The sequence below is a fragment of the Mycteria americana genome, chromosome 2 (genome assembly GCF_035582795.1).
Source record: "Mycteria americana isolate JAX WOST 10 ecotype Jacksonville Zoo and Gardens chromosome 2, USCA_MyAme_1.0, whole genome shotgun sequence".
In the NCBI taxonomy this organism is placed as follows: domain Eukaryota; kingdom Metazoa; phylum Chordata; class Aves; order Ciconiiformes; family Ciconiidae; genus Mycteria; species Mycteria americana.
This window is the reverse complement of record NC_134366.1, coordinates 113278281-113301996: the sequence shown is the minus strand read 5'-3', so window position 1 is coordinate 113301996 and position 23716 is coordinate 113278281. Positions and strand designations below refer to the sequence as shown.

The following is a 23716-nucleotide window of genomic DNA, read 5'->3' as shown; positions in this document are numbered from 1 at the left end:
CACAGATTTTTCGTAGGACATTTTCACTGCTTTCACCGACCTTGTCCCAACTTTAGGTCTTTCTAACCACGTCTGCTGTCAAAGTTCTATACCTGAATTAATTACACTTGGTGCACATTTCCCATTAATTGTCTTCTCTCTGCTTCACTCATAGACCTTTCCTAGGTCCCATACATATCCTATTTATGTAGTTATCTTTTTTCTTATTGATTCCCCCACCAAATGTATTCATTTTTTGCCTGCTTTATTGTAAGTTAGGATTCTTATAAACATTTTTTTATTTCTTCCTCTGTTTTTCTATCCTTTCAACATAGAAGTTGACTTACAATTTTATAAAAACATACGTAGTTTATTTTGAAGTTGTTTTGATAAGTATTCCTAAGTATAAAACGAGATTTTTATCTAAATATACCCCAGCCACAAAGATTTTATTTGCTTTCCTTGCTTTTTTTTTGCTTTCTCTGGAAAGAACAACTTTGGGAGAAAGCAAGCTAGCATGTGTTGAAGGCTGGAATGAGCAAAGAATTTGGACCCTCAGGGGAGCTTTGCACTCATTTCTTAGTGAGGTCTACTAGTTAGCTAGCCTGTCTTTAGCGTATGCTGTGTGTAACGTCCTTGCACACAAAGAACAAACAGGATTTCTGTCAAAATGGCTTAGCTCAAGTTGAGATAACAACAAACAAGGAAAGAACAAAAGTTAGATATACACAAGAGAGAGAGTGTTTGTGTGTCTCCTCTGATAATCTAATTAAATTGCAGGCAAAATTGCTAGTTTCCACCACTTTTTAGAAAATCAAAGCTGTAGCAACACAAGAAATACGTGTCTCAGTTCAGAGTTAAATTTTGCATACCAATTAGTTCTTTCCTGACTGACAGCCACAGCTTCAAGGCTTGAAAGAAAGGCTGTCTTTTATTTACTGCTCAACTTGTGACAGTTACAGGTCTGGTCCCATAGGTAGAACCTTCTTCAGCATACAGGAAATAAGCACTAACTAACTTCATTTCTGGGTCTTGAAGTGTCTGAGTAAACAGCTTTTTCACATTAAGTGCAGACTATGCAAGAGCAATTACATCCAGTTTGGTACTGGTAACCTTTAGCACTCTGATTACTGGACAATACCTGTTCATGGTCTGTTCTCATTTAAAAATTTAAAGTCCATTTTTATTTAAAGAACTAGAAATACTAAACTAGGGTAGTAGCTATTTATTATGTATTAGTTATTAATAGGTATAGTTATTAATAGTAATTAGTTATTAATAGTAATAGTATTTTATGATATTTTTTCAGCGCCTATTTGAGAATGTTTACCTTTTTTTAGTTATTTGTATGTAGTTTTATATACTTTTGAGTAATGAATTTACAAATCAGCCATTATTTCTTTAATAATTATTTATGGGTAAAAAGAAATCATTCGAATCCATTAAAAAATTAGATTTAGATATATGAAGAACTACAAATTTTCTAGTTACGATAGTCATTTATCCTTTCTTTTAAATCAAGGACTTAAAGCAAATAATGTTTCTGAGCATCTCAGTTTTCAGGCAACCTTCATTATTGTAAAAATGCATTTTACCCTTTACCAAAAGAGTGAAATGAGGCTGAGATGTCAAAATCTTGTCCTCTTATGCAGTTGCTGAATATTGCACTGTTAAACTTTTAAAATATTTCAACCATGACATGAGAGCACGAACCTCTATTTGGGAAGAAGTACCATATGCAAATGGTGGTCAAATCAAGTCAACAAAGTTTCCTTTTTGAAGGGAATTCTACAAGGTTAATACGTAGTATTGATTCTGCTCTAAAAGACCGAAGTTACTGTAGTGAGCAGAGGCACTGGGAAACCGTTGTGTGAATTTGGGAAATGTTGAAAAAATCTGACAATACTGGTCGGAAAATCTCTTTGGCTTGAACAGAATCTCTACCTTTGACTAAAAGCAAGAACTTTCGCTGTTGATCTCTGAATCCAGTTTGTCCTGGGCCGTAATCTTAGCTCTCACCTTCTCCAACTAACAATGATGGTTGTGAAAACCTGTGGCAGTATTTTAAGGAGTAAAAAATTTACAATTATTTGCAACACTGTTTATGTACTGGTTTCATTATCTGCCCAATTATATCATTCTGTAATGATACAGAAAAAAATGCACTTTCCTATTTCAGTCAAAGCACTTCATACGTTTTAATGCATTGAATCTTTAAGTATCCTAAGGCACAGGTTAATGACATTCCTGTTTTAAAGTTGGAAAACACAGAAATAGAGAAGCTAACATCAGCATGATTTCAAGCATCCGCAGACTGTTAAGTCTCTCATCAAAAGATTAAAGTATACAAAATCAGTGAAATTTTTTGACAGTGAAGGTCATACAGAGTTGGTTGGGTTGCAGTGCATAACTGAGAGAGTACCAGGAAAAGAAAAGGCCCACACCTTTCTTCTGTCTTTTCTCTAAAGTGATTCTAGGAAATGTAAAAGTTATGAAGATGTTACTAAATTGACATAAAATTATAATCAAGTTTTTGTTTATTAAGTATCAAAAATGCAGAAAACTATTTTGCAGAAAAGCAAAAAGTAATAATTATGACAAGTTTTGATCTATGCTTTGGAAAATGTAATTTTTCATTTTAAAAGGTTAGTAGAAAACATAGAGTTTTTTAAAGGTTTTGAGAAAAGTTTCAAGCAGCAATTGATTCATTTTAAAATATATTTCATAGTAACCAAAAAAGGACACAACTAAACAACCATGTGTGCTTTGAACATAGAGAAATTTGAATTTACCCACAGTTATTTCACTTTCAGTGGTAATAAAGCAACACATTCACAAGGCTAAACCTGAAACTGTAGGTTTAAATGGACAGTTATCTTGCATCTAGTAGAGGTTGTAGAGAAAACAGTTTATTTGTTCTGCTGACTATGTTTTGACTGTAAATAGAACAAGAAGTGTGTTTCAGCTCATGGGCTTTCCCATTGGTCAGATAAGTAAAGGTCCTCTGTTTTTTGGCAAAATTCTTAAGCTTAGGAGAGCACACTTACCGCTTTCCCTGTCCCCATCTCCATCATGCTTAGGAGTGTTTCTATTTTAGTTTGTGTTTCCTTGTTCTAGAACGACTGAAACTAACCCTAAAACATACCGCTGCTCTTGGTGTCATAACTAGAATAGAATAGAACAGAAAATAGAAAAGACTAGAAAAAACTAGGAAATACTAGACTAGACTAGACTAGACTAGAAGGTCTAAACTCAGAATTTCATCTAAGTAAAGCAATAACATCCTGAGGAGCTGAACAGGAAAACTTCACTATGGCAAAGGGATTCATCTCCTTGGGAGACAGATTACTAGTAACAAGTTTAGATGGAAGAAAGAAAGTTTTATTCTAACAATCTTTGCTTTTACAGAGCTCGGACGTACCAGGTACCAATTGCTCTATTCTTGAGGCTTTTAAGTCCTGTTAAACTTCAAAGCGAGTTAGGGGAATTCGGCACTTTTAAAAAATTATGCCCGTAATTCTCCTCCACCTCCAGTTTTGAGTGGCTGTGTGCATATCATCCAGCATTAGCCAGGGAAGCCCACAATCCAGACACGGGGAGGCTGCCATCAATGGCTTTCCGTCGTTGGCGTGACACATGGGTCGTGGTCACCCGCTGCGGTTGGGAAGTAGGGCCCCACGGTGCTGTCTTGGGCAGTGGTCGAGGTGCCAGGGCAGAGCTGCAGCCCACACCACTGCCGCCTCCACCCGTGGCTCATGCAGACGGTACAGACGCTGGTCTGATCGGCAGCGCTGGTGGCTAGGTTTTGCTCAGTTAAAACCGGCGGCTTAACTCCTGAATCTTAATCATGCCCTGTTGCCTGCTTCCTTGTTTTTATCCCCGAGGATTTTTCATCCTCTGAAACCAACAAAGAGATCATATTTTGCTTCAGTTTCTGAAACCTCGTCATTTATTCCAGACTTTCCATTTCATGCTGTTTGAATTTTATTAAGATCTCTTTACACAAAAGCAGAGTACCAGCTATATGATGCCCTGAGGGATCTGAAAGGCCGTTGCCATAATGTTGCAAAGCTCTGGAGATGTTTTATTTCTTCCAGAAGCTCTTTGGAGGATTGTGGCTAAAGATATAAAATACCTTAAATGTTTACATCAAGGATCTTGATCTCCGTTGGAATTTAATACAAAAGCTTTTCTTTTTTAATCTATTAATTAGCACACCACATTAATACTGGTCAAATAATACCTGTCTAAAAGGGGATTGTATTTTCTTTACATCTTGGGATGGGGAAGGCTGTTTTTATTCCAGAATTATGGATAATATCTATATGGATAATATAGTGAATCATCTATTCTTAAGACTATGACTTTCTTTTCAACACCTCAGTTGATCATTATTAAGTATTTTCACCAGCTGTTTTCCAGAAGCGCCTCTGTTTTATCTGTTTCTGCCTCCAACATTTTCTGTTAGAATCTTAGACTATTTGGCACACATTTTTCTAAAATGCTTTTTAATTCATGAGCTTTCTGGGGCCATGTTAAAGGTGTTGGAATATTAAAAAAATTAGATGCCCTTAAAAATAATGTAAACCACCAAAACATTAAAGGAATCTGGTATTTTAAGGCAAATCAAAATCTTTCTGTTGTTGAAGAATGTTATGCGTCAGTGACTCAGGTCAACATTTTTCTATCACAGATAACTGAAAACCTTTACAGGAAGTATCAGACCAAATAAAAAGGATTTTTTAATTCGATTTCTAAAATTGCAAGAAGAATTCTATAAAAATACAGAAATCAGACACTGATAATGTAATGGAACTACTAATATAAATACATCAAATTGCACTGCTGTTTAACACAGTATATATCCTGAAGTAACAGTCACTCAACAATCTAACATTGTTGTCTACTCACATTTTCTATATTTCCCGGTCTTCTTTGTCATTGCATTTACCGTATACCACTCTTCTTCCTCAGAATAATGCTACAGCGATATCACAGATAAGGATAGTAGCAGTTGCTCTCTCAAAAGGAGAAAATAATTTTTTTTTCTGGGGCTTTTTTTCACTATTTAATCTTCTTATACTACAGAAATACTGTTCCTATTGTCAAATAGACTGAATGGCTTTTGTAATTATCAAGATAGCTTTAGATGCTGCCTCACATAAATGTACTGAGACAGTTATAATCTAACCCTCTTAATGCTGTCTTTCAGTACAGCTTCTTTGCAGTGATCAGCCATAATAGCATTTTTAATTGGTCAGTGTTCTCTTAAAATGTCAACTTTTCAAAGTCATGATGTGCTACGAACTTCTGGCATCAATTAGTTAAGAGAATTAAGTTTAGCTCCCATTTACCAGTGCAGACATTTGAAACAATGCCGTAAATAGCTGACTGTATTACCTCAAGTTTTTATTCTATGATGGGCCTTATTTTTCACTATCCAGGGGATGATTAAAACTGAATTTAAAGGTTATGTTCATGGTTACGCACATGTCTTGGAATATGTCTCTCTTCAAGGGTAAAAATAACTGCGGACGTTCAGAATCCCAGAGTTTAAGTACAAAAGTTGGCATTTTCTACTGCAGAATGTGCACTTTTTATAATAGTTAGATAAAAATTACACAGTACTCATTTTTTTCCCTCCATTCTGCTTAAATCTCACTGCAGGATGTGTGACACAGGAGAAGGGCTGTTCACCTTTCAGACACGAGAAGGGGAAATGATATATCAGAAAGTCCATTCTGCAACACTGGCAATAGCAGAGCAACATGAAAGATTGATGATGGAGATGGAACAGAAGGCACGGGTAAGGTCCCTTCACCAAAATCTTTAAACTTATAAAAATTAGTAATGAACAAAAGTATGGAGTAATGGCAGTTCGTGGATTCAGCCATAATGATGGTATTAGCTGTGTGGCTAAGACAAAACAGACTTTCGGATTTATGTATTTTCATGGTCAGGGATTTTCAGCATGTGCTATACAATGATCTATTGTTGGTGTCTTTTTGGAATGGTGGATACCATTAAACATGAGATCCGTGGTTACTTTCTTAAAAATTGTGGCTCTGTTACTCAAAGATTAAGCCTTTAGCTGAAGCCAGCTATGACTTGACTATCGATGAATAAGTGTTATTTGCTCCTCATGGCCTCACAGGTGGAAAAAAAAAGTCCAGTATAAACACGCCTAGGTGACAGAAGACACGTTCTGTTTTTCTTAAACCCTGAAAGAAATTACTTCCCCTACACTGTAATAAGTACCAATGCCATGTGAGGTCAAAAAGAGCTATTTTTTAATTTTAAGTTCAGAATTTCCAGTTTGCACAATTTATCTTTAAGTGACCACTGAAAAGTTTGGAGTTTTTTAGGACAGAAAGAAAAAAGTGTTACCTGTATGCTTAGAAGTAGAGATGGTCATAAATGATCATTCTAGAAAGCTAACTTTCAAATGTGGTTTGAAGCTACCTTTATATCCACCAGAGAGGAAATATATGGGGAGGCCAGGGAACCTGGTCTGCATGCTTTTCTTCTCAGATAACCACAATTCTCCATGTATCTTTGTCCCTAGAAAGATATGTGAGGTTAATTGCACCATTTCCAGTGACTCTTTCTTCCTTCATTCCTTCCCTCGCCCACCATGTACGTGCCCACAGTCATGCAAACGTGAGTTACGTGATCCTCTCCCCACACACTTCATCACTGTCAAAATATCTTGCTCACACTCGTGAGAGAAAGGCTCTTGCAAAGGGCAACTAAAACCCCCAATGTTCAACTCTTCCTCCTAATTACTCCCCAGATAAGTCTATCTTCCTCTATTTACTGAAAAAGAATCTTGGAAAAGACTTAGATTTCCATGTCAAAAGTCAGTTATGTTGAATGCTCCCCTCAGACTCTGCATGTCTCTAAGTAAGATCTGAGATGGGAAGTCAGAAAAATTGACTTTTTGGTGGTTTATGAAGAAAGGTGGATGAGTTTTTCAATAAAACTAGACAAAGTAGGAGCATTTGCACAATAATTGAGATGCACAAACTTTGGACAGAAAAAGCAGGAAGAGGAGAGTTCACAATCAAGATTAGAATAAGGTTAGGGACATAGGAGCAATTGCTGGAAAGTTCAAGACAAGATGATAGAGTAAATGGAAGAGTATCTGAAGTAGCAGAAGTGCTGGCAAAAACCCCTGCATGCTGCTGGGCAGAAAGTGATTGAATAATAGTCCAAAACCAGGAAACAACATCATTATAAATATGTTTGCTTTTAAAGTGTCTACACCAGTAAAAGAAATTAGAGCATTTTCATGCTGCCGTAATAAGTGCTTAGACCAGGATTATACAGGATTTTCCTTTCATGGAACCACCACTTTCAGGTCTTCCAGCTATCGATTAGCAGCTTTGCTGCTTAGCAAAGCCATTTCCGTTCTGCTGTCAGATGATTTCCTCGAAACCTCATTTATGAAGGCTGTGGCCATATGGTATGTAATATCAAACTCTGAGAGCAGGCTGAGGAATAGAAATGACTCATCAGCCACGCAGTGTATCATGTACTTGGCTCCTGGATGAGGCTGTGCTGTGATAGCAGAGGGAGATCAGTAGGCCTGCTGTAGGTTGCTGTAGGCTGCGTAGAAGCTGTGGGCTGTGTAAAAGAGGCTGAAAAATCTGTTTATTTTATACTTTAACTAGTAAGCTAATGTTGGTTTAGTTTTGGAAGCTCTGCTGCACCTAACTGATGGGGTGCTGAATATTTAAGTGGTCATCTGTGTCATCTGCAGCATTTGAGTTGTATTCATATTAGAAACAAAATCTGAAGATATTAAATAGACTAAGTATATGTTATTTTCCTTTTATCAAGTATAATTGCTTCTCCGATATCTAAATCCAACAGTTTCACCAAATGCCTATGTATATTTTTTCCATAAGATCTGAAATTGTAATACAAGCAAAAGTATATTTTTAAATCGGGGATCTAGAGGCCATAAATGTCTTTTAGGTCTTCCCAAAGCTTGACCTTTGATCCTTTGTATCCATAGTTCTATACTTGGGGGGTTTTGCCCTTTCCTGACCCTTTCTGTAATGAACAGCTCATGCTTAATAGTATAGAATTAAATCTTTTTTTTTTTAAAGGTGAAAATGAAATAATTTTTTTTAAAGTAAAGAAAGCTTAATGGTATATCCATTATTATACAAATCAGAAAAATGGAAGAAATGTAACGGTAATTCCATCTTTACTTCTTCCTTCCAGTCATTAGAAGTGATACATTAGAAAGGACTCTTGAATATTTCCGTGTTCTGTCCTAAATGTTAACATATTTTAAGTAATTAATACAGTGGAGTTTCATTTAAATTTTTCCAGTTTATAATAGGTGATAATCCAGTATTATAAAAAGTGAATACAGCTTCTAAAGGAAATCAAAGTGCATATTTTACCAAAGCAACCTTGATGAAATATACGGATTATGCTTAGTTCTCATAATGAATATACAAAGTACATCATCTTACTGATAAAAAAAGCAAAAAGACACAAAACACACAAAAAACCCGGAAACAAATTCTGGCAGAAGAAAGAAGGTAAAATTAGTTACTGCTGCCAGAGACTTGTCAGATAAAGGTATTGCAGGCAGCCACAGGCCACATTTACTCCATTTATGGAGGTCTGTGCACACAAAAATGCTGCTTCAGAATACTAAGCAATAAATTCATTTTTATGCTAAGAAATCCATTGCTCAAGCCAAGTAACTTGCTGGATAACTGTGTTAATAAGAGAGAGACATCAGAAGGAAACTAATTCTTCCCATTACCTTCAAAAGGGCATGGAATAGAAGCAAAATTGTTCTGTGGCAGCTAATACAGTACCAAGTCTGCCCCATTGTCATCACAAGCAGGAGAAGCCCACTCAGTTTAAGTAGGCAGTCATGTGCACACTTTTGTCTTCTGCCCATTTCCCTTTCAAATTATAACACTGGAAGAAGGACCTGAAATATGGGATCAATACTCCCTGGCATAGATGTGGGTTTGAGTTGGTTAATGGTTTTACTGTGATCAAAGCAGACTGGAATTTATTCAAATACTGTGGCAAAGTGGACAATGATCTAATTTAGCTCAGGTGGTCTTCTTGATTGAGTTTGAAATGTTAAATTGACAAAGTGATAGTGTTTTATGCTCACTTTGTTTGGGACAATAGCAAATTTGGGCCAATGCAAGTAATTAAATTGAAATTCTTTCCAGGGAAATTGTTATCTGTATTTTCACTTTTTTCAGTCTTCACTAATGGATCCGTGTAATACAGGTGATAATTTTTGTTTATGGGTGTTTTTTTGAGGGGAGGGGGCAATATGGGAGTGTCTTGTTAGCGGTTTTCCAGTATCAACACAACAAATTAATTAAAATGAACAATGACTGGCTTTCTATTTACAAGATTTTATTTAGTGCTGTTGTATTATCTAGATGAGAGTGTCGTCAACTCTGGTTTTATCATCTGAATAGTCTGCATTCTTACATACCTCTTCTCTTGCACAGACATACACACCATCCCCCCCTTGTTTTTAAATTGGCAGTCCTGGAATTAAAAAAAAAAAAAAAAAAGTGATAACCTCAAGAATAGCATGTATCCCCACTAACTGTAGTCTAATGTTGAGCATGGAAGATGCTCATCTGAGTGTCTAACAACCAGCTGTTCCCCCCTTCACCTGTCCCCAGGCTGGTCTGCAAGCTCCTTCCAGTTCCCTTCTGTTGGCTCAGGTGCTTATCTGACCCAGGGAGTCAATTAAGTTTGCTAATCTGGAAAAAAAAAACTAGCTAAAAGGAAGAGGATTCTGCAGGGTTACTGAGCTGAATTGGTTTACAGAAGCACAAGTGAACAATCAGATCTTCCCAATTATCCCATTGTGAGGAGAGAAGGAAAAAGAATAACGCACCCTCCATAAATGCTGAATATCCTCCTCCTTGCAATCAGTAGATGATGTTGGTTTTGGTGATCTTTTTAAAGAATCTCAGTGAAGATAATTTTCAAACACTGGTATATGAAAACAGCTGTTCTCAGCAGCACTTGTCTGTCTAACCTCTACACCAGGATGACAACGTGCTTACTGTCACATGGCATCGGAATTTAAGACCTGATTTTCCTCCCTAATGCCAGCTTTGATCTTCTGCCACTCAGCCTCCACTGAAAACACTCCTGAGGTAGCTTCTGCACCCATTGTTGTTCGAGTGTATAAAATGGGGGGTTAAGAGCTGTAGATTTCTCATGTTATGACTACCCATATGAGGGAGGCACACTAAGGAAATCGTTGTACCTTTGTAACCTTATAAGTCACTTTTTTCAAGAGCTGCCAATAAAAACCTATTATGTAATCTCAAAAGAATAAAAATTTACTATGTGTAAAACAATAATTCTAAATAAGATAGCACTAAAGTTGATGTTAACCTGTTGAAGTTAACTAAACATCAGTAAGACTGAAGTGTAAATTCATGAGGAAATGATAATGCTGCAAGTTTCATAACTTATTATCATACAAAATATTCTATGACCATTGTTTTGCTTTAGACAGCAGAGCTGTAAAAATAATGTCACTTTAGATTGTGATCCTTTTAACATTTACCAGAAGAGAAACACCTTTATGAAACACTGTATCCGTATATTTCTCTTCCACTCTCATTATTTACAAGTCTTGTCTCTAATATTTAAGTGAATGAGTCATCATGATAGAGTTCTGTCATTTAAAAAAGATAATATTTATGAGTTTATATATTATTTTTTTTAAAAAGTTATTAGGAGGGAAATAATGAATGAATGTGCCAAAGAAGACAAATATCAGGCAATGGAACTGGGCTTAAGGAGAGGTTGAAGAGGAAGGTGCTTAAGAAATAAGCCGGCGAGTCATTTAATCTTTCTCTTTCTTATCTGGAACAGAATGAGGAGGGTAACCGTATTTCATAGGACTGGTCTGAGGATAAATATAAATGACAGGGTTGTCAGGCATGGTATTAATAAGAATGTAAATAGAATGAAGAATAACAATGTAAATTGTCTTAGAATCAGAAAAGAAAAAAATCAAACTCTGAGGCTGGAGAAAATAACAGCATTAGTGAACTTTTAATTTAGCTTTGCTCTATAAACAAGTTTGTACTACATTTTTCTTCATGTATTTTTAACCTGATCACAACCTAAACACATACTCACTGAAACGTTACAGGATCGAACATCATCAACAAACACATCAAACACTCTAAATTTTCATTTTAAAATGATGGTTTCAATGCCAATGCATCTTCAGAGCTTCGTCTGGTTTATGGTTGTTATTTATGTCTTTGTGCAATGGTATAACTATTATTTTCAACTTGTGAAGTATGGGAAATTCAGAGAGACACTAGTGGAGGCTGCCGACCCAATGATTATATGAAATATTTAGTTAAAATATATGTCTTTTGGGCTCCATTTCAGCACTGCAATTTACTTAATATGACAAAGCTCTTTTATGTTGTAATTCTGCCTAAGTGTATTTGGGTCAAGTCAATACCTGGAGAAGGAAATTCCAGAGTTCATCCATAGATGATCCCATGTTATGACACACTGATCTCTTAGTACATTTTCTTCTGTTTCCAAGTTATGTATAAGCTCGGGTACTGAGGTTCTGAATACATATGATCATTCATGAACTCATGCACTTTATGTAAGCTAAAGTATAGCCTCAGGTCAGTTATTCATGCAAATACTTAGCTCAATATTGTTCTGTATTTCCCATCTGAAACTACTGTGTGATGTTGCTGTATAATATTTGTTTAGAAACTTTATAATCCTGTAAAAAGCTGGCTGCTTTATTGCAATACATAGTTGGTGAATTGTTTACTTTGTTCTTACAGGTGTTGTGAAGCTTATTTCAATTACTGTTTCTAGAGGTCTTTGAAAGTTACAGGTTAAAGCTGAAATAGCCTTGCAGCACTTTTGGCAGAAGAGGACTTCTAGACAAGTAAAGCTCACCCTTCTTTGCGGTGGAAACCAGTAATAGAAAATTGGGAGTGTTCCACTGCAGGATCTGTCTATCCACTGGCAAGCCATGACCATCTGTAAATATCGCCAAGATTAACCACAAAAACAAGAATGCTGACTTCTTCCCTCCCGCCCCCCCAACTCAGAATCTGTGTACTTTTAGGTTTGAGTTTTGCAAACCCAGTTCCCATAAGTATCAGTAATTTCCCATAGGGTTCTTGGTTCATTAAGCACATAATGACATTTTTCCTAAATCTGATTTTTCTCTGAGAATTTTTTTGAGAATTTTTCCAGGCTCTTTGTTAGTCCCTGGGCTCAGAAAACTGTGTGTACTTGGATGAAGCAAATCCTAGAGTTGGGTCGCAAGTCTAATCCCGACATTCACCACTTCAGAAGAAAGTAGAGGGTTTGTGAAAATTCAGATTTGGTTTCAGCGGCAGTTAATGATTCCTCCAACTGGAGCTGTTTTATTTCTTAATCTGATTTGAAAGAAAATATTTTCTTGAATGTAGACTTATTTCACTGGCATTTTTTGAGAAACATAGACATTCACAGACATTCAAATACTGCAGCAGCATTCAAAAACTATGCAGCAGATGCATTCACTTCCTAAAAGAAAATACTTCATCCTGCCATGAAAGCTGAACTTCCATGGCTTCTGCCTATTCCTTTCCTACCAAGTCAACATCTTTTTTACTCGTCTCTTCCTCCATCAGCTGAAGGAGTCTACTGTCTCCTATAGGGCACCTTGCAGGCAGTGAGAGGATGAGGTGTAAAGCCCTGCTTCTTCAGGGGACGCTGCAGGTGGTGGTTGTTGCTGGATGTTTGCTGTGTGTTTGAATGAAACTGCAGTACAGGGAAAGTCTTTACTGTGGTAACGAAGGGTTAGTGCAGCTGCTCGTACGCAGTGGGGGAACAGAGCTATTCATCATGTCAGAAACACTGCAGACAACATAAAGGTTTGTGGATTGTGTAGGTAAGTGCCGTGGGTAGGTGCGAGAGCAGAGCTGGCAAGTCCTTGCATAAGAGTGTATCAGATATTTTGGTAGTTGGTGATGTAATTTAAATGCCCTTTTGCCATTTGAAAACTATTCACTAGAGCTTGCACTGGAGTTTTGAATGTTTTTGAACTGGTTGTAGTCATGAGGGCTCTCATTCAGAGCATTGTGGGAAAAATCCAATTCCTCCCTTGCCTGACACAATTTTGAAATCTCTCTTATCCCTAGCCATTGGGCTGGATGGTCTTGAAAGCAAAAAGTCCCTCTCCTAGGGACTAAAACCCACGTACCTCACCACATGGATGTGCATCCTAACCTAGAAATTACTCTCATTCTTTCCTTCTTAAAAATTTCTGGAATATTTTGTATAATGTTATAATTTTCTTCTAGCTTTCTGTCTATTGTGCTACCTAACACTCAGATTGAAATCTGCCTTCCTCTTAATATAAAGCAGGAGCTAAACCAAAATTTGTAATGAAAGCTTCACAGAGGTGTCCCATAACAGAGAGAGTACGGTTTCTTGTCTGCCAGGAGCCTGCTCCATCCTATGAATCCATTCTGAAGATGTATACATGAATCCTATGAACACTGTTTTCCCTGTTCTGTTCACCTCATTTATATGTTTGCATGCAAGTATGCTGCATTGTGAACATTTCAGCAGCTAGGGTCTGGTTAGTTTGTTTAAATGCAACAGGACAAAGATGTTTGCATAGTAAGGTATCTGAAGATGCAAACCCTCCTGAGAATTTAGCACGTAGGTGCTTTAAAAATCCATGTAGCCACCTATCTACATTTCTAGGAACTTTTTAAAGCGCTAGGTACATATTCTTAGAAGTCAGGTATCATTTATTTCAACTTGACAAAGTTGCATTTGAATATATGTAGATTTGAAGGTTGGTGTCATAAGCACATTTGTTTTTTTTTTTTTTGCTTTTCTTGTACTTTGCAGAATATTGCATGTTTACAGAGCTATCAAAGCAGTTGGAGAGACACTGTCAAGTTGAAATTAATATTTGTTTCTAGAAAATGCAGAAAGTGAAGAGCCAAAGAACTTTCCCTGAACAAAATTTATGATTTGATTAGCAGTCTTATTTGCTAAAAGCCATGGGTGATATGAGCGATAAATTAGGAATGGTTGCTGTAATTATATGGTAGTTGTTGCATGCCTGACTGAACCCTATTTGGCTATTCCCAGCCCTCCCCTTAACTAAACTATGAGAAGCATTTAGTATGGAAGGGAAGTTTTTTTTTGCATGCTGTCCATTTAAAACAACTTGCTTGTATAACTGTGCTGGTAGGTTTATGTCATCAAAGTCTCTTTGATGGACTTTGGAGCAGGAACTCCAAAGAGGAGCAGGTTATGTTGATTTAAGTATTACTAGAAAAGTAATTCTCAAGCCAGTTCTCCAATGGGCTTAACTTATTATTAATCTCATATCTGTTATTTTGAGAAAACTGTTTCTAGTAAACTAAAGTAGCCTATGGAGCTCCTATTATTATTAGCAAAAATAATAGCTGATGAAGCCACCCAGTGCTCTCAGGAGACAGGTATTATTATAATAATTATACTAATGAATAAAATGAGGCACAGAAAGATTAAGGCCAAATTCAGCTGTGTATGAATTACCCAAGGTCATAGAGTAATCAGCTGTACGCTGGGAATAGCACAGCAACAAAACAACAACAAAACAAATCCTGAATCATAGTCAATTACCTATTCACAGAAGAATTAACTTCTGAAAAAGTTATTTTTCACATGGTTTTCATCAGTCTTTTGAACTATAATATCATTCTGTGTCTCCTGTCAAGCAAAGCTTTCCTCTGTTTTAGCAACTCTGTTCAGGAGTTCTTTGTATCACCCGAGGGAATAGTTAAGGCTTTGTCTCTGATTAATAAGAAACATCTTTATCAATGATTTACAGAGGGGCACAGTGCTTTTCAGAGAATAGGAGAATCATAAAAAGTAATAATCTGAGAGGGGATCAAAAACTCTCATAATAGTCCTAAAGTTACTCTGTAAATCCCTCCTGTGCTTTTTCTGCTTTGGCTCATCAGGTACCTGTTGGTAGGACAAAAATTAGGTGAAGTTCACCCTTTGTCTTCATTTTGCTTTTTTTCTCTGCTTCCAGTCCTTTTTATAAAGATGACAGATTTTCTAACATGAAAATTATTTATAATAATCTCTCTGGTTATGTTTAGACTGAAGACGACAGATATTTAGTATCTAAAAAAACCATAGCTGAAATATGGGCACTTTTCCAATACAAGTCCTTTGACATGTATTAATCTCAAAACCTGTCCAGATAGGGGTTGTTTATGTTCCTTTTTTCTCTCAGCCTTGGGTTGTTGTTCTTATGTTACTGATATCCCATATGATGCCAGCCATGCTAACAGTTTTTATTTATCAGCTGCGCAGGAATCTGGTTCAGGAGAAATGTAAGACAGTAGTACAGACCCTATACTGTTGATTTGACATTATTTCACTTACTACAGTAGCTATATTGTATAAAGATGTGCAGCTACTACAGTAAGCAAAACAATGTCAGGTTAGTGCACTGGCACAGCACATCTCATTAGCTCTTAGATTTTCAAACCCATTGACTACAGGATCAGAAAAATTGGCATTGGAAGGGACTGCTGGTGGTCAGCTCACCTAATCTTCTGTTCAAAGCAGGGATTGCATCTAAACTAGGTCATGTTACCCAGGGTCTTATCTAGTCAAGTTTTGAATACCTCCAAGGATGTAGATTATGGGCACCCATTCCAGTGCTGGGCTGCTCTCATTGTGAAGAATTTTTCCTTAAAGCTGTCTCGAATTTCCCTTGGCACAGCCTGTGACTGTTGCCCCTTGCCCTTTCACTGTACATCTCTGGTAACAGTCTTCTCTACAACACACCTTTAAGAAGAGAGAGAGAAACTGGAGTTAGATATCTCTTAGCCTTCTCTTTCTCATGCTGAATAAATATTAGACACTTAATCCAGCACCACTGCTCATATTCTGCATTTTAGAAGTTCTCTGCTAGGCTCTCTCCAGTTTGACATTTCTCTTGTGCCGGGGCCCAAACCTGAAGACTCTGTGATTACAGCTGAACTTCCAGATGTGGTTTCACAAATGCCAAACAGTGGAGAAATGTGACTTCCTCCGATGGCCATGCTTTTGCTAATGTGGTCCAGTATGTGGTTAACCTCCATCACTGCACACGTATGCTGATCATTCATGTTATCACCAGGGCGACCAGTAAGTCCGTTTTGGCAGAGCTTTTACCTAGCAAGTCAGTCCCCAGGCTGTACTCGTGCACTGAGTTGCCCTGACCTAGTTGCAGCATTAACATCTGTCATTGCTGAACTTCATGAGATTTCTGTCAGCCCTTTCCTCTGCTTTGCTGAGCTCCCTCTGAATAGAAGCCCTCCCATAAGGGTATTTGACTGCTCCCCCTAGTTTGATGTCATCCCCAAATTTGCTAAGGGTGCATTCTGTCCCACTGCCCATGTTGATGATGAAGATGTTAAAAAGTATTGGAGTACTGACCCCTCTAAACTGCAGGAATATGTTTTTCAAAAATCTTTCAGTTCTGCAGTATTCAGCAGCAAAGGGCTTAATGAAGATTTTCCATGCTATGGTAGAAGCATACATCGCTCTGTTACTTATGACTGTCTCAGGGTAAAAGCTGCTAGTCTCATCACATATTCAGTCTGTCAGATTCCATTTCCATAAAGGTAACTGCCAGGCAAGATTCATATGGATTCATATGGCTGGCTGTTGAATGCATATCTCTACAGTGTCTGTGATTCAAAATCCATTGACAAATCAGCGTAGGTTCTTGTTTATAAAATGAAAGAACTTGTGGTCTCTTTACTATTCTTAATCATTTCCTTGTAGGACACAGTGGCAAAAGTTGCAATTGCTACTAGCTGAGAGATTTTGTAAAATCATTTGTAAAATGATAGCATTTCTGTAATGTTTCCCACATATTGTTCAGTGATCACCTTTACATACATTTTCTATTACATGAAGAAAAAAAGTGATAGAGTTGCAGATTTCCATGGCAACAGGTATAATTCTATTTCCTTTGTTTCGTGAAGCTGGAACTTACCAGCACAGAGGCAAAGGACTGTTCTGTTAAATGGCAACCATGGATTTCAAAAGGCTTGATTTATACGGCATGTGGTCATGCATCTACAACCTCTACTACACCAAGCAACTTTTGCCAGCAGAAAAAAACCACCTGAGTTATTCTCTGAAAATGAAATGAAATGGAGAAAGGTTGCCAGTTGTAGGATTTATTAAGTATGTTGAAAGATACAGCAATTTACAAGCACTTCTCTGTTTCCCCCTCTCCAAATTGGGTTCCTGATTTTCAGCTATTTTTGCTACATTAGTAAAGTAGCATCAGTAAGGAAGCAAAAATTTCACTAGCTTCTTTTATATGCAGAAATTTGGACTGTGATTTGGAGAGTCTTGTCTCTCAATTTAAGTTGTTTCTGGACCCCAAAAAATATTTCCAAAGATACATTATATATATTTATTTAGAAGTGTGTGCATTGCTTTTGAATGATTGCAAGTTTAAAACTGAGCAATGTCAGGAATTCTCTGGCTGTATCTATCTATGTACACGATCATGATGTGATCCCCATGTGTAAGAGCACACACAGTGGAAAAGATAGCCCTTTATTTTTATATACCAGCTTCTCACTTGATTTTAAATCTGTAAAAGCCCGCTAAAGGCAATGGAGCTACTAAATTAAATATTAAGTGAAATATGAATAAATTACTTTAAATTAAACTAATATGTTCATTCGTGTGTTCATATGCACAGGCATATTTTTTTAGCCCCCCTACAAAAACATAGTATATTTCAAAGCTAAAACTTAATAATTTACGTTCATGTACATTCATGTGCATTACACATGTATAACTAGCCCCAGTATGTATGATTCAAGATGCATTGGTAATGTTTAAAAGTGACTAGTTAAAAGGAAGCAAATGTGTTCTTTAGGAAGGTACCGAAGAGTCATCTAAAAAGGCTTTACTACATGATAGTAATTTTTATGTGTTATGGGTTTGCTATTTTTTTCTTTTTAATTGAAATTTCTTTGTATGACATAAAACTAACTTCTGAAAATGTCAGAAAGTAGAGGTCAGGAAGACTATGTGTGTTACTGAATACTAGAGTCATGCGCTGATAAGCTTAATAAGGAATATTCATGAAAGGTTATTGATGATTATTGTTTCAGCAAGTATTCAGAAAATTGTCTTCCTGTTGAACTTTATTAAAGTTCATTGGTACCAGTAATTTCTATATACTGAAATGAAGTAGCTGAAGGAAATGTGATTTCCACAAATATGTGTAACTGGAAACTACTGATCTGTTTTAGATGATAGAAGAAAAACTTCATAAGAAAGCTTGTGAGGTCCAAGGCATTTGCTTTATCAGAAAGAATGAAACTCAAATAACTGTGCAGTGTACACTCTTAATACAGATGCTAGCATTTTTTTGCCAAAATACATATGTAAGCCTTAGAATTGCAATTTTTCAGCCTCGAACTTACTCAGGTAAGGTTCTCCCAACTGGGGACATTCTGAGTTCATCCTTATTTCACCTTTCTTGACACATGCCAGAGAGAGTTTTTGAAGTCTGTTCTCCACTGAGGGACATTTTTTCATGCCATGACTTTTACCATACCAGCTCTAAAACTGTCCAAATCATCTTCTATGAAGTCAGAAAGGCTGTCCTTCCATACTCTCAAGTAAAATATTGAGGACTTCAAGTGTCCCAAATACCTCTTTAAGGTATGTCATATCTTTTGGCAAGCAATACTATGAAAAAACTCACATACTTTGAAATCTTCTCCAAAGCATATCAGGTTGAGGTCAGACACAAGTAGCTTTGTCAGAGAGAAGGATACCCAGCAAAGCAAGGAGAGTAAAAAGCAGACAAAGGAAGGAGGACAAGACTTTGTAAGTTGCCACAGATGGCAAGCCTCACTATTTTTAACTTTGGCTTGACACACCTCATGAAAAAGAACCTTCTGGAATACCATAAATTTCAGGTTGAATTCCCCAGAAAACACTTACTCCTGGTGAAGCATACCAGCCTTTGTGGACAGTCTCTTTCTTTGACCTCTCCAACTGATGCATTTCAGTTCGTTCTTTCCCACCCCAATTTACTTATCTTTACATTGTTCAGAAGATAGATTGCCTCAACCTGCTGGCAAGAGTCTTCCTAATACAGCCCAGAATACTGGTTGCCGCCTTTGCCACAAGGGCATCTTGCTGGCTCATGTTCAGCTTGGTATCCACCAGGACCCCCAAGTCCTTTTCTGAAAAGCTGCTTTCCATCTGGGTGGCCCCCAGCACGTACTGGTGCCTGAGTTTGTTCCTCCCCAGGTGCAGGGGAAGACTTTGTATTTCCCCTTGTTGAACTGCATGAAGTTCCTGTCAGCCCATTTCTTCAGCCTGTTGAGGTCCCTCTGAACAGCAGCATGACCCTCTGGCATATCAGCCACTCCTCCCAGTTTTGTAACATAAGTATATCTGCTGAGGCTGCACTCTGCCCCATCATGCAGGTGATTAATGAAGATGTTGAACAGGACTGGACCCAGTACTGACCCCTGGAGTATACTGCTAGTTACTGGCCTCCAACTAGATTTCATGCCACTGACCACCACCCTCTCAGCCCATCCATTCAGCCAGTTTTCAGTCCACCTCACTGAAATAAGCTGCTCATGCAGCCCACACTTCATCAGCTTTTCCATGAGGATCTTATGGGAGACAGTGTCAAAAACCTTCCTGAAGTCAAAGTAGACAGTATCCACTGCTCTCCCCTCATCTACCAAGCCAGTCATTTCATCATAGAGGAGTATCAGATTGATCAAGCGTGTCTTCCTTTGGGTGAATCTATGCTGACTAATCCTGATGACCTTCTTATCCTTCATGTGCCTGGAAATGATTTCCAGGATTAGCTGCTCCATCATCTTCCCAGGGACCGAGGTGAAGCTGACCAGCCTGTAGTTCCCTGGGTCCTCCTTCTTGCCCTTCTTGAAGATAGCAGTGTCATTGGCTTTCCTCCTGTCCTCAGGCACATCTCCCCATCAAAACGTTGTTTTTGCAAACCAAATAACATCTCCTGTACTCTAATGACTACTATTAACTCTTTAATTTAGTGAAGACCAAAACTCCTCCTAGGCCTCCCATCATCGACTTGTATTTTGTATCACCTACTAGCAAACACTCATAATGATGCACATAATTCACTGCTTGTGTTTGAAATGAGACAAAGCTATAAACGAACATTTCAGTGATGAACTGCTTCAGATGAATGACCCCTAGAACATACCTTTGAAGGTTAAGCTAATAACCTAGAGTTTAAGCTGATCTATATCAGTGCATTCTATGCCACCTGCCTTCACTTTAAGCATTCATGAGTCAACATGATGAACTGTTCTAGGGCTGTGATTCATTTCCATTTTGATTTGAATAAAATAGGTGGGGATGTGGTGTTATTTTGGATTTTGCTGTTTGGTTTTACGTGTTTTTTTGCTCTGATCCTCCCCATTTCCCATCTGGAAATAGCCATAGCTTTAAACAAGTTTATCAGTATTGAGCACCTTAAAAAATCCTAGATTTTTACTTTTAAAACCTGAAGACTTTGCCCTGGGTGGTGCTGCTTAGAGAAATTATTTTATAGTTCCACACAGTCTTATCCCTAAGCTGTGTATTTTCAGGTCAGCAAATATCTATCTACAAAATCTTTTCCTTCGTGTCGTCCAGCACCCCTCTTTCATAAAAGCTCCCATTTTATGGTAACAGAAAAGACAATCATTATCTGCAAATAATGTCTGTATGATACCAGATTCTCTATCACATATATATATGTATTTATTGAAGAAATTAGCTTAACCTGCTAGCAATTTCTCCTATGTGTTAGAGACTCCTACCATTTAATTGTGTTTGTTTCCACTAAGATCTACTGCATAGTCAGGCTTGAAATAGCCTCAACTCTGTTCATGTCAGCATCATCTCCCAGGTTATTAGTGAATAATCTTATGCAATGAAAAATGGATAAAGTATTTCATATACTGCCTATATATAATACAATGGCTCAAACCTTGTAAAGGTATAAGAGCCTGACCTTCGGCCCTCACAGTAATTCGTATAGTTTCCATAGACAGGAAACTTCTTTCATGAAAGTAACAAAAACACAATTTTGTGACAGAATATCGGTGAAGACACACACCTTACTGACGTTCAACAACTATAATCCCAATGCACTGTAAAATCCAGCTACTTTTCTCCAACATTAATCCATTCTGTCAGACAGCAAAGTGATCTATTATGAGCTTCTTTCAGAGAAAAGAAAAAAAAAAAAAAAACCAACACAATTCTGCCAGAAAAGGAGCAAAATGTCCCAATTCTCTCTTTATAGTGTGGCCAAGGAGATTAGAAAAAAAAATATCAGTCCCATTGAATCTTGCTTCAGAATGCTTTTCTTTTGCCATTGCTTTATTATTCATACATAATATTATTTCACCGCCAAAGAATAATCATCATCCACCTTGGCACTGCAAAGCGGTGTTATTATTTTGAGATTTTTTCCTCCATAATTGATTAAGAAACTCTCTAAAAGGTCATAACAAGGTTAGAATAGCTACTGAAAACCTAAATGCTAGAAATATATTATAAAGGCTGAAATCACTGAAATTACTTTCACAGCTAGCTTTTCTATAAGTCTTTTCAGAAGACTTATGAGGTCATATATTGGTGGGGTTTTTGCCAATATTGTGTATTCTGTCAGGAACAGCAAGCTGGATAAAAATGTAAAAATAAACATAAAGCAGTGCATAGCAGATAAATAGTATGCTGATAGGCACCTTTAAGTAATGAACACAGTCCAAATAACACATGACTATTTTCTAAGCAAGCTAAATGATTGTGAACGAAGGGTTATGGGGAAATTGTAACCAGAGAGTAATTATTAGTAGGACATCACTAAAGGGAAGAATATTCTCATTGGACTTTCATAGGAATATATCCTCCATCCTGTCTCATTAAGTGTTTTCACAGAAGTTCTGGATCAAGGCACAATCTAATTATTGGAATCCTGGATCTTACAGTTATAAGACAATATGGAAGTGGATCAATGAAGAGACAGAATTCAAATTACAAGTTGGAAAAATTGTTTGGAACAGCAGAATAAAATTCAACAGAAACATGGGCAAAACACTGTGCTTAAGAAGGAATAATCTGCTTGACAGAACTGAATGGGAACTGCTTTTTATACAACAGGACTATGCATCATACTACACAAGTTGAACATGGGACAATAGTATCTGCTTTTGAAAAAAAGGCAAACATGACACCTTTTTCTTGGTCATTACTGAAAACTCTTTCTTTTTTAAAAATACTTCTTCCCTCTTGTTTTTTTTTTTCTAACTCAGCTGGTAGCTGAGCTGGTACATCAGCCGATGCTACCTTCTAGATTGTGTGATCCTTGAACTCTAGTAATTTGCCACTGTGGATACCAATGAAATGAGTCTGTGCTATTCCACTGTGAGCTAAAGGACACTTGAGAAGTGAAATATATTTCTTGACCCCTCTTCCTCTTCAAGACATCAGAACCTTGCAACACAAAGCAAACTTCTTTAGAGTTATAAAGAAAAAAAAATCTAAATAGTGATATTTAAATCATATTTCCAGACTACAGTTCTCGTTAGTCTTCTGTGACCTAGTTCTCTTGCTCTTTTTTTAAAAACTCTAATGAGAATGTGAAATGAGCTGGGTTTTTTTATCCATAATAAACTAACCTATTTCCAGAGCATATCTGTAAAAAACAAACTGTCTTTATTGCATGCTAAAAAATGGAACGAACTGTATATTGTTCAGTTCTTCTCCCCAGGCCAAATGTATTTTCTGTCACCTTCAATGTTTTGACTTTTTTAATGCAAAAAGAAAATGAGAGAATAATATGCTAAACAGATCAAAGCTCAGAACCCTAATACATTTAACAGGCTCCATTCTTGGAATTGTATTCATTATTGATATCAGATTAACAAATCTATTTAAGTCAATGGAGATGGCCTATGGGAATTAAAAGAAAATTTAGCCTTTAAGCCTTGTCTCATGAAAGAACAATTATGAAAAATATGGGGAACTACTTACAGTGACACAGTAATAGATTTTTTTTTTTAATTTCTATTTTAATCAGATAGTCCTTTAAGTATTATGAGGTTGTCGCTGGCAATGCAAAGTCTTCATATAACTTAATATTTGGGATATTTTGGATTTGGATACTGGATTTGGATACAGGAAAGAAATGCAACATTCACTGTGTGAAAGGTATCTCATCAAAAAAAGGCTCTGGAAGAAACTGTAGGAAACTTAACTACTAGGTATTTCATGTCAGATAACAAAAATGTTTCAGTGATGGATTTTTTTTATATTCCCAGCAAAAAAATCCCTGAGTTGATGTGGTTTTGAGGTATGCATTTCTACTTTTCTTTTCACCCAAGTTCTAATTACATCATCATTTTCTCCCTCTTAAGCTGGGAGAAAAAGTCTGGATTATGTTTTCATTTCCTGAAGTCTCATCAGATCTGAGAAATATTTGTAGCAAAATCATTCTAGATGCATGTTTTATTTAATGCTACATTAATATATTATAGATGTTTAACTTGGTATACTGCTTTTACTTTCCTTTATATTTCTATACCTAGATACCAAAGATTAAGGTCAGTTCATAGATGCAAGACTGCAAAAAAACCTT

General features: G+C 36.9%; 1 protein-coding gene across 1 annotated transcript in view; it reads left to right on the top strand.

Moving 5' to 3' along the window:
- DOK6 (docking protein 6) overlaps positions 1–23716 on the top strand; it is a 264406-nt gene that overhangs the window by 184384 nt on the left and 56306 nt on the right. The window contains exon 6 of the mRNA XM_075494295.1: positions 5647–5785. Within this exon, the coding sequence (XP_075350410.1) occupies positions 5647–5785 (139 nt within the window). The remainder of the gene's footprint in view (positions 1–5646; positions 5786–23716) is intronic.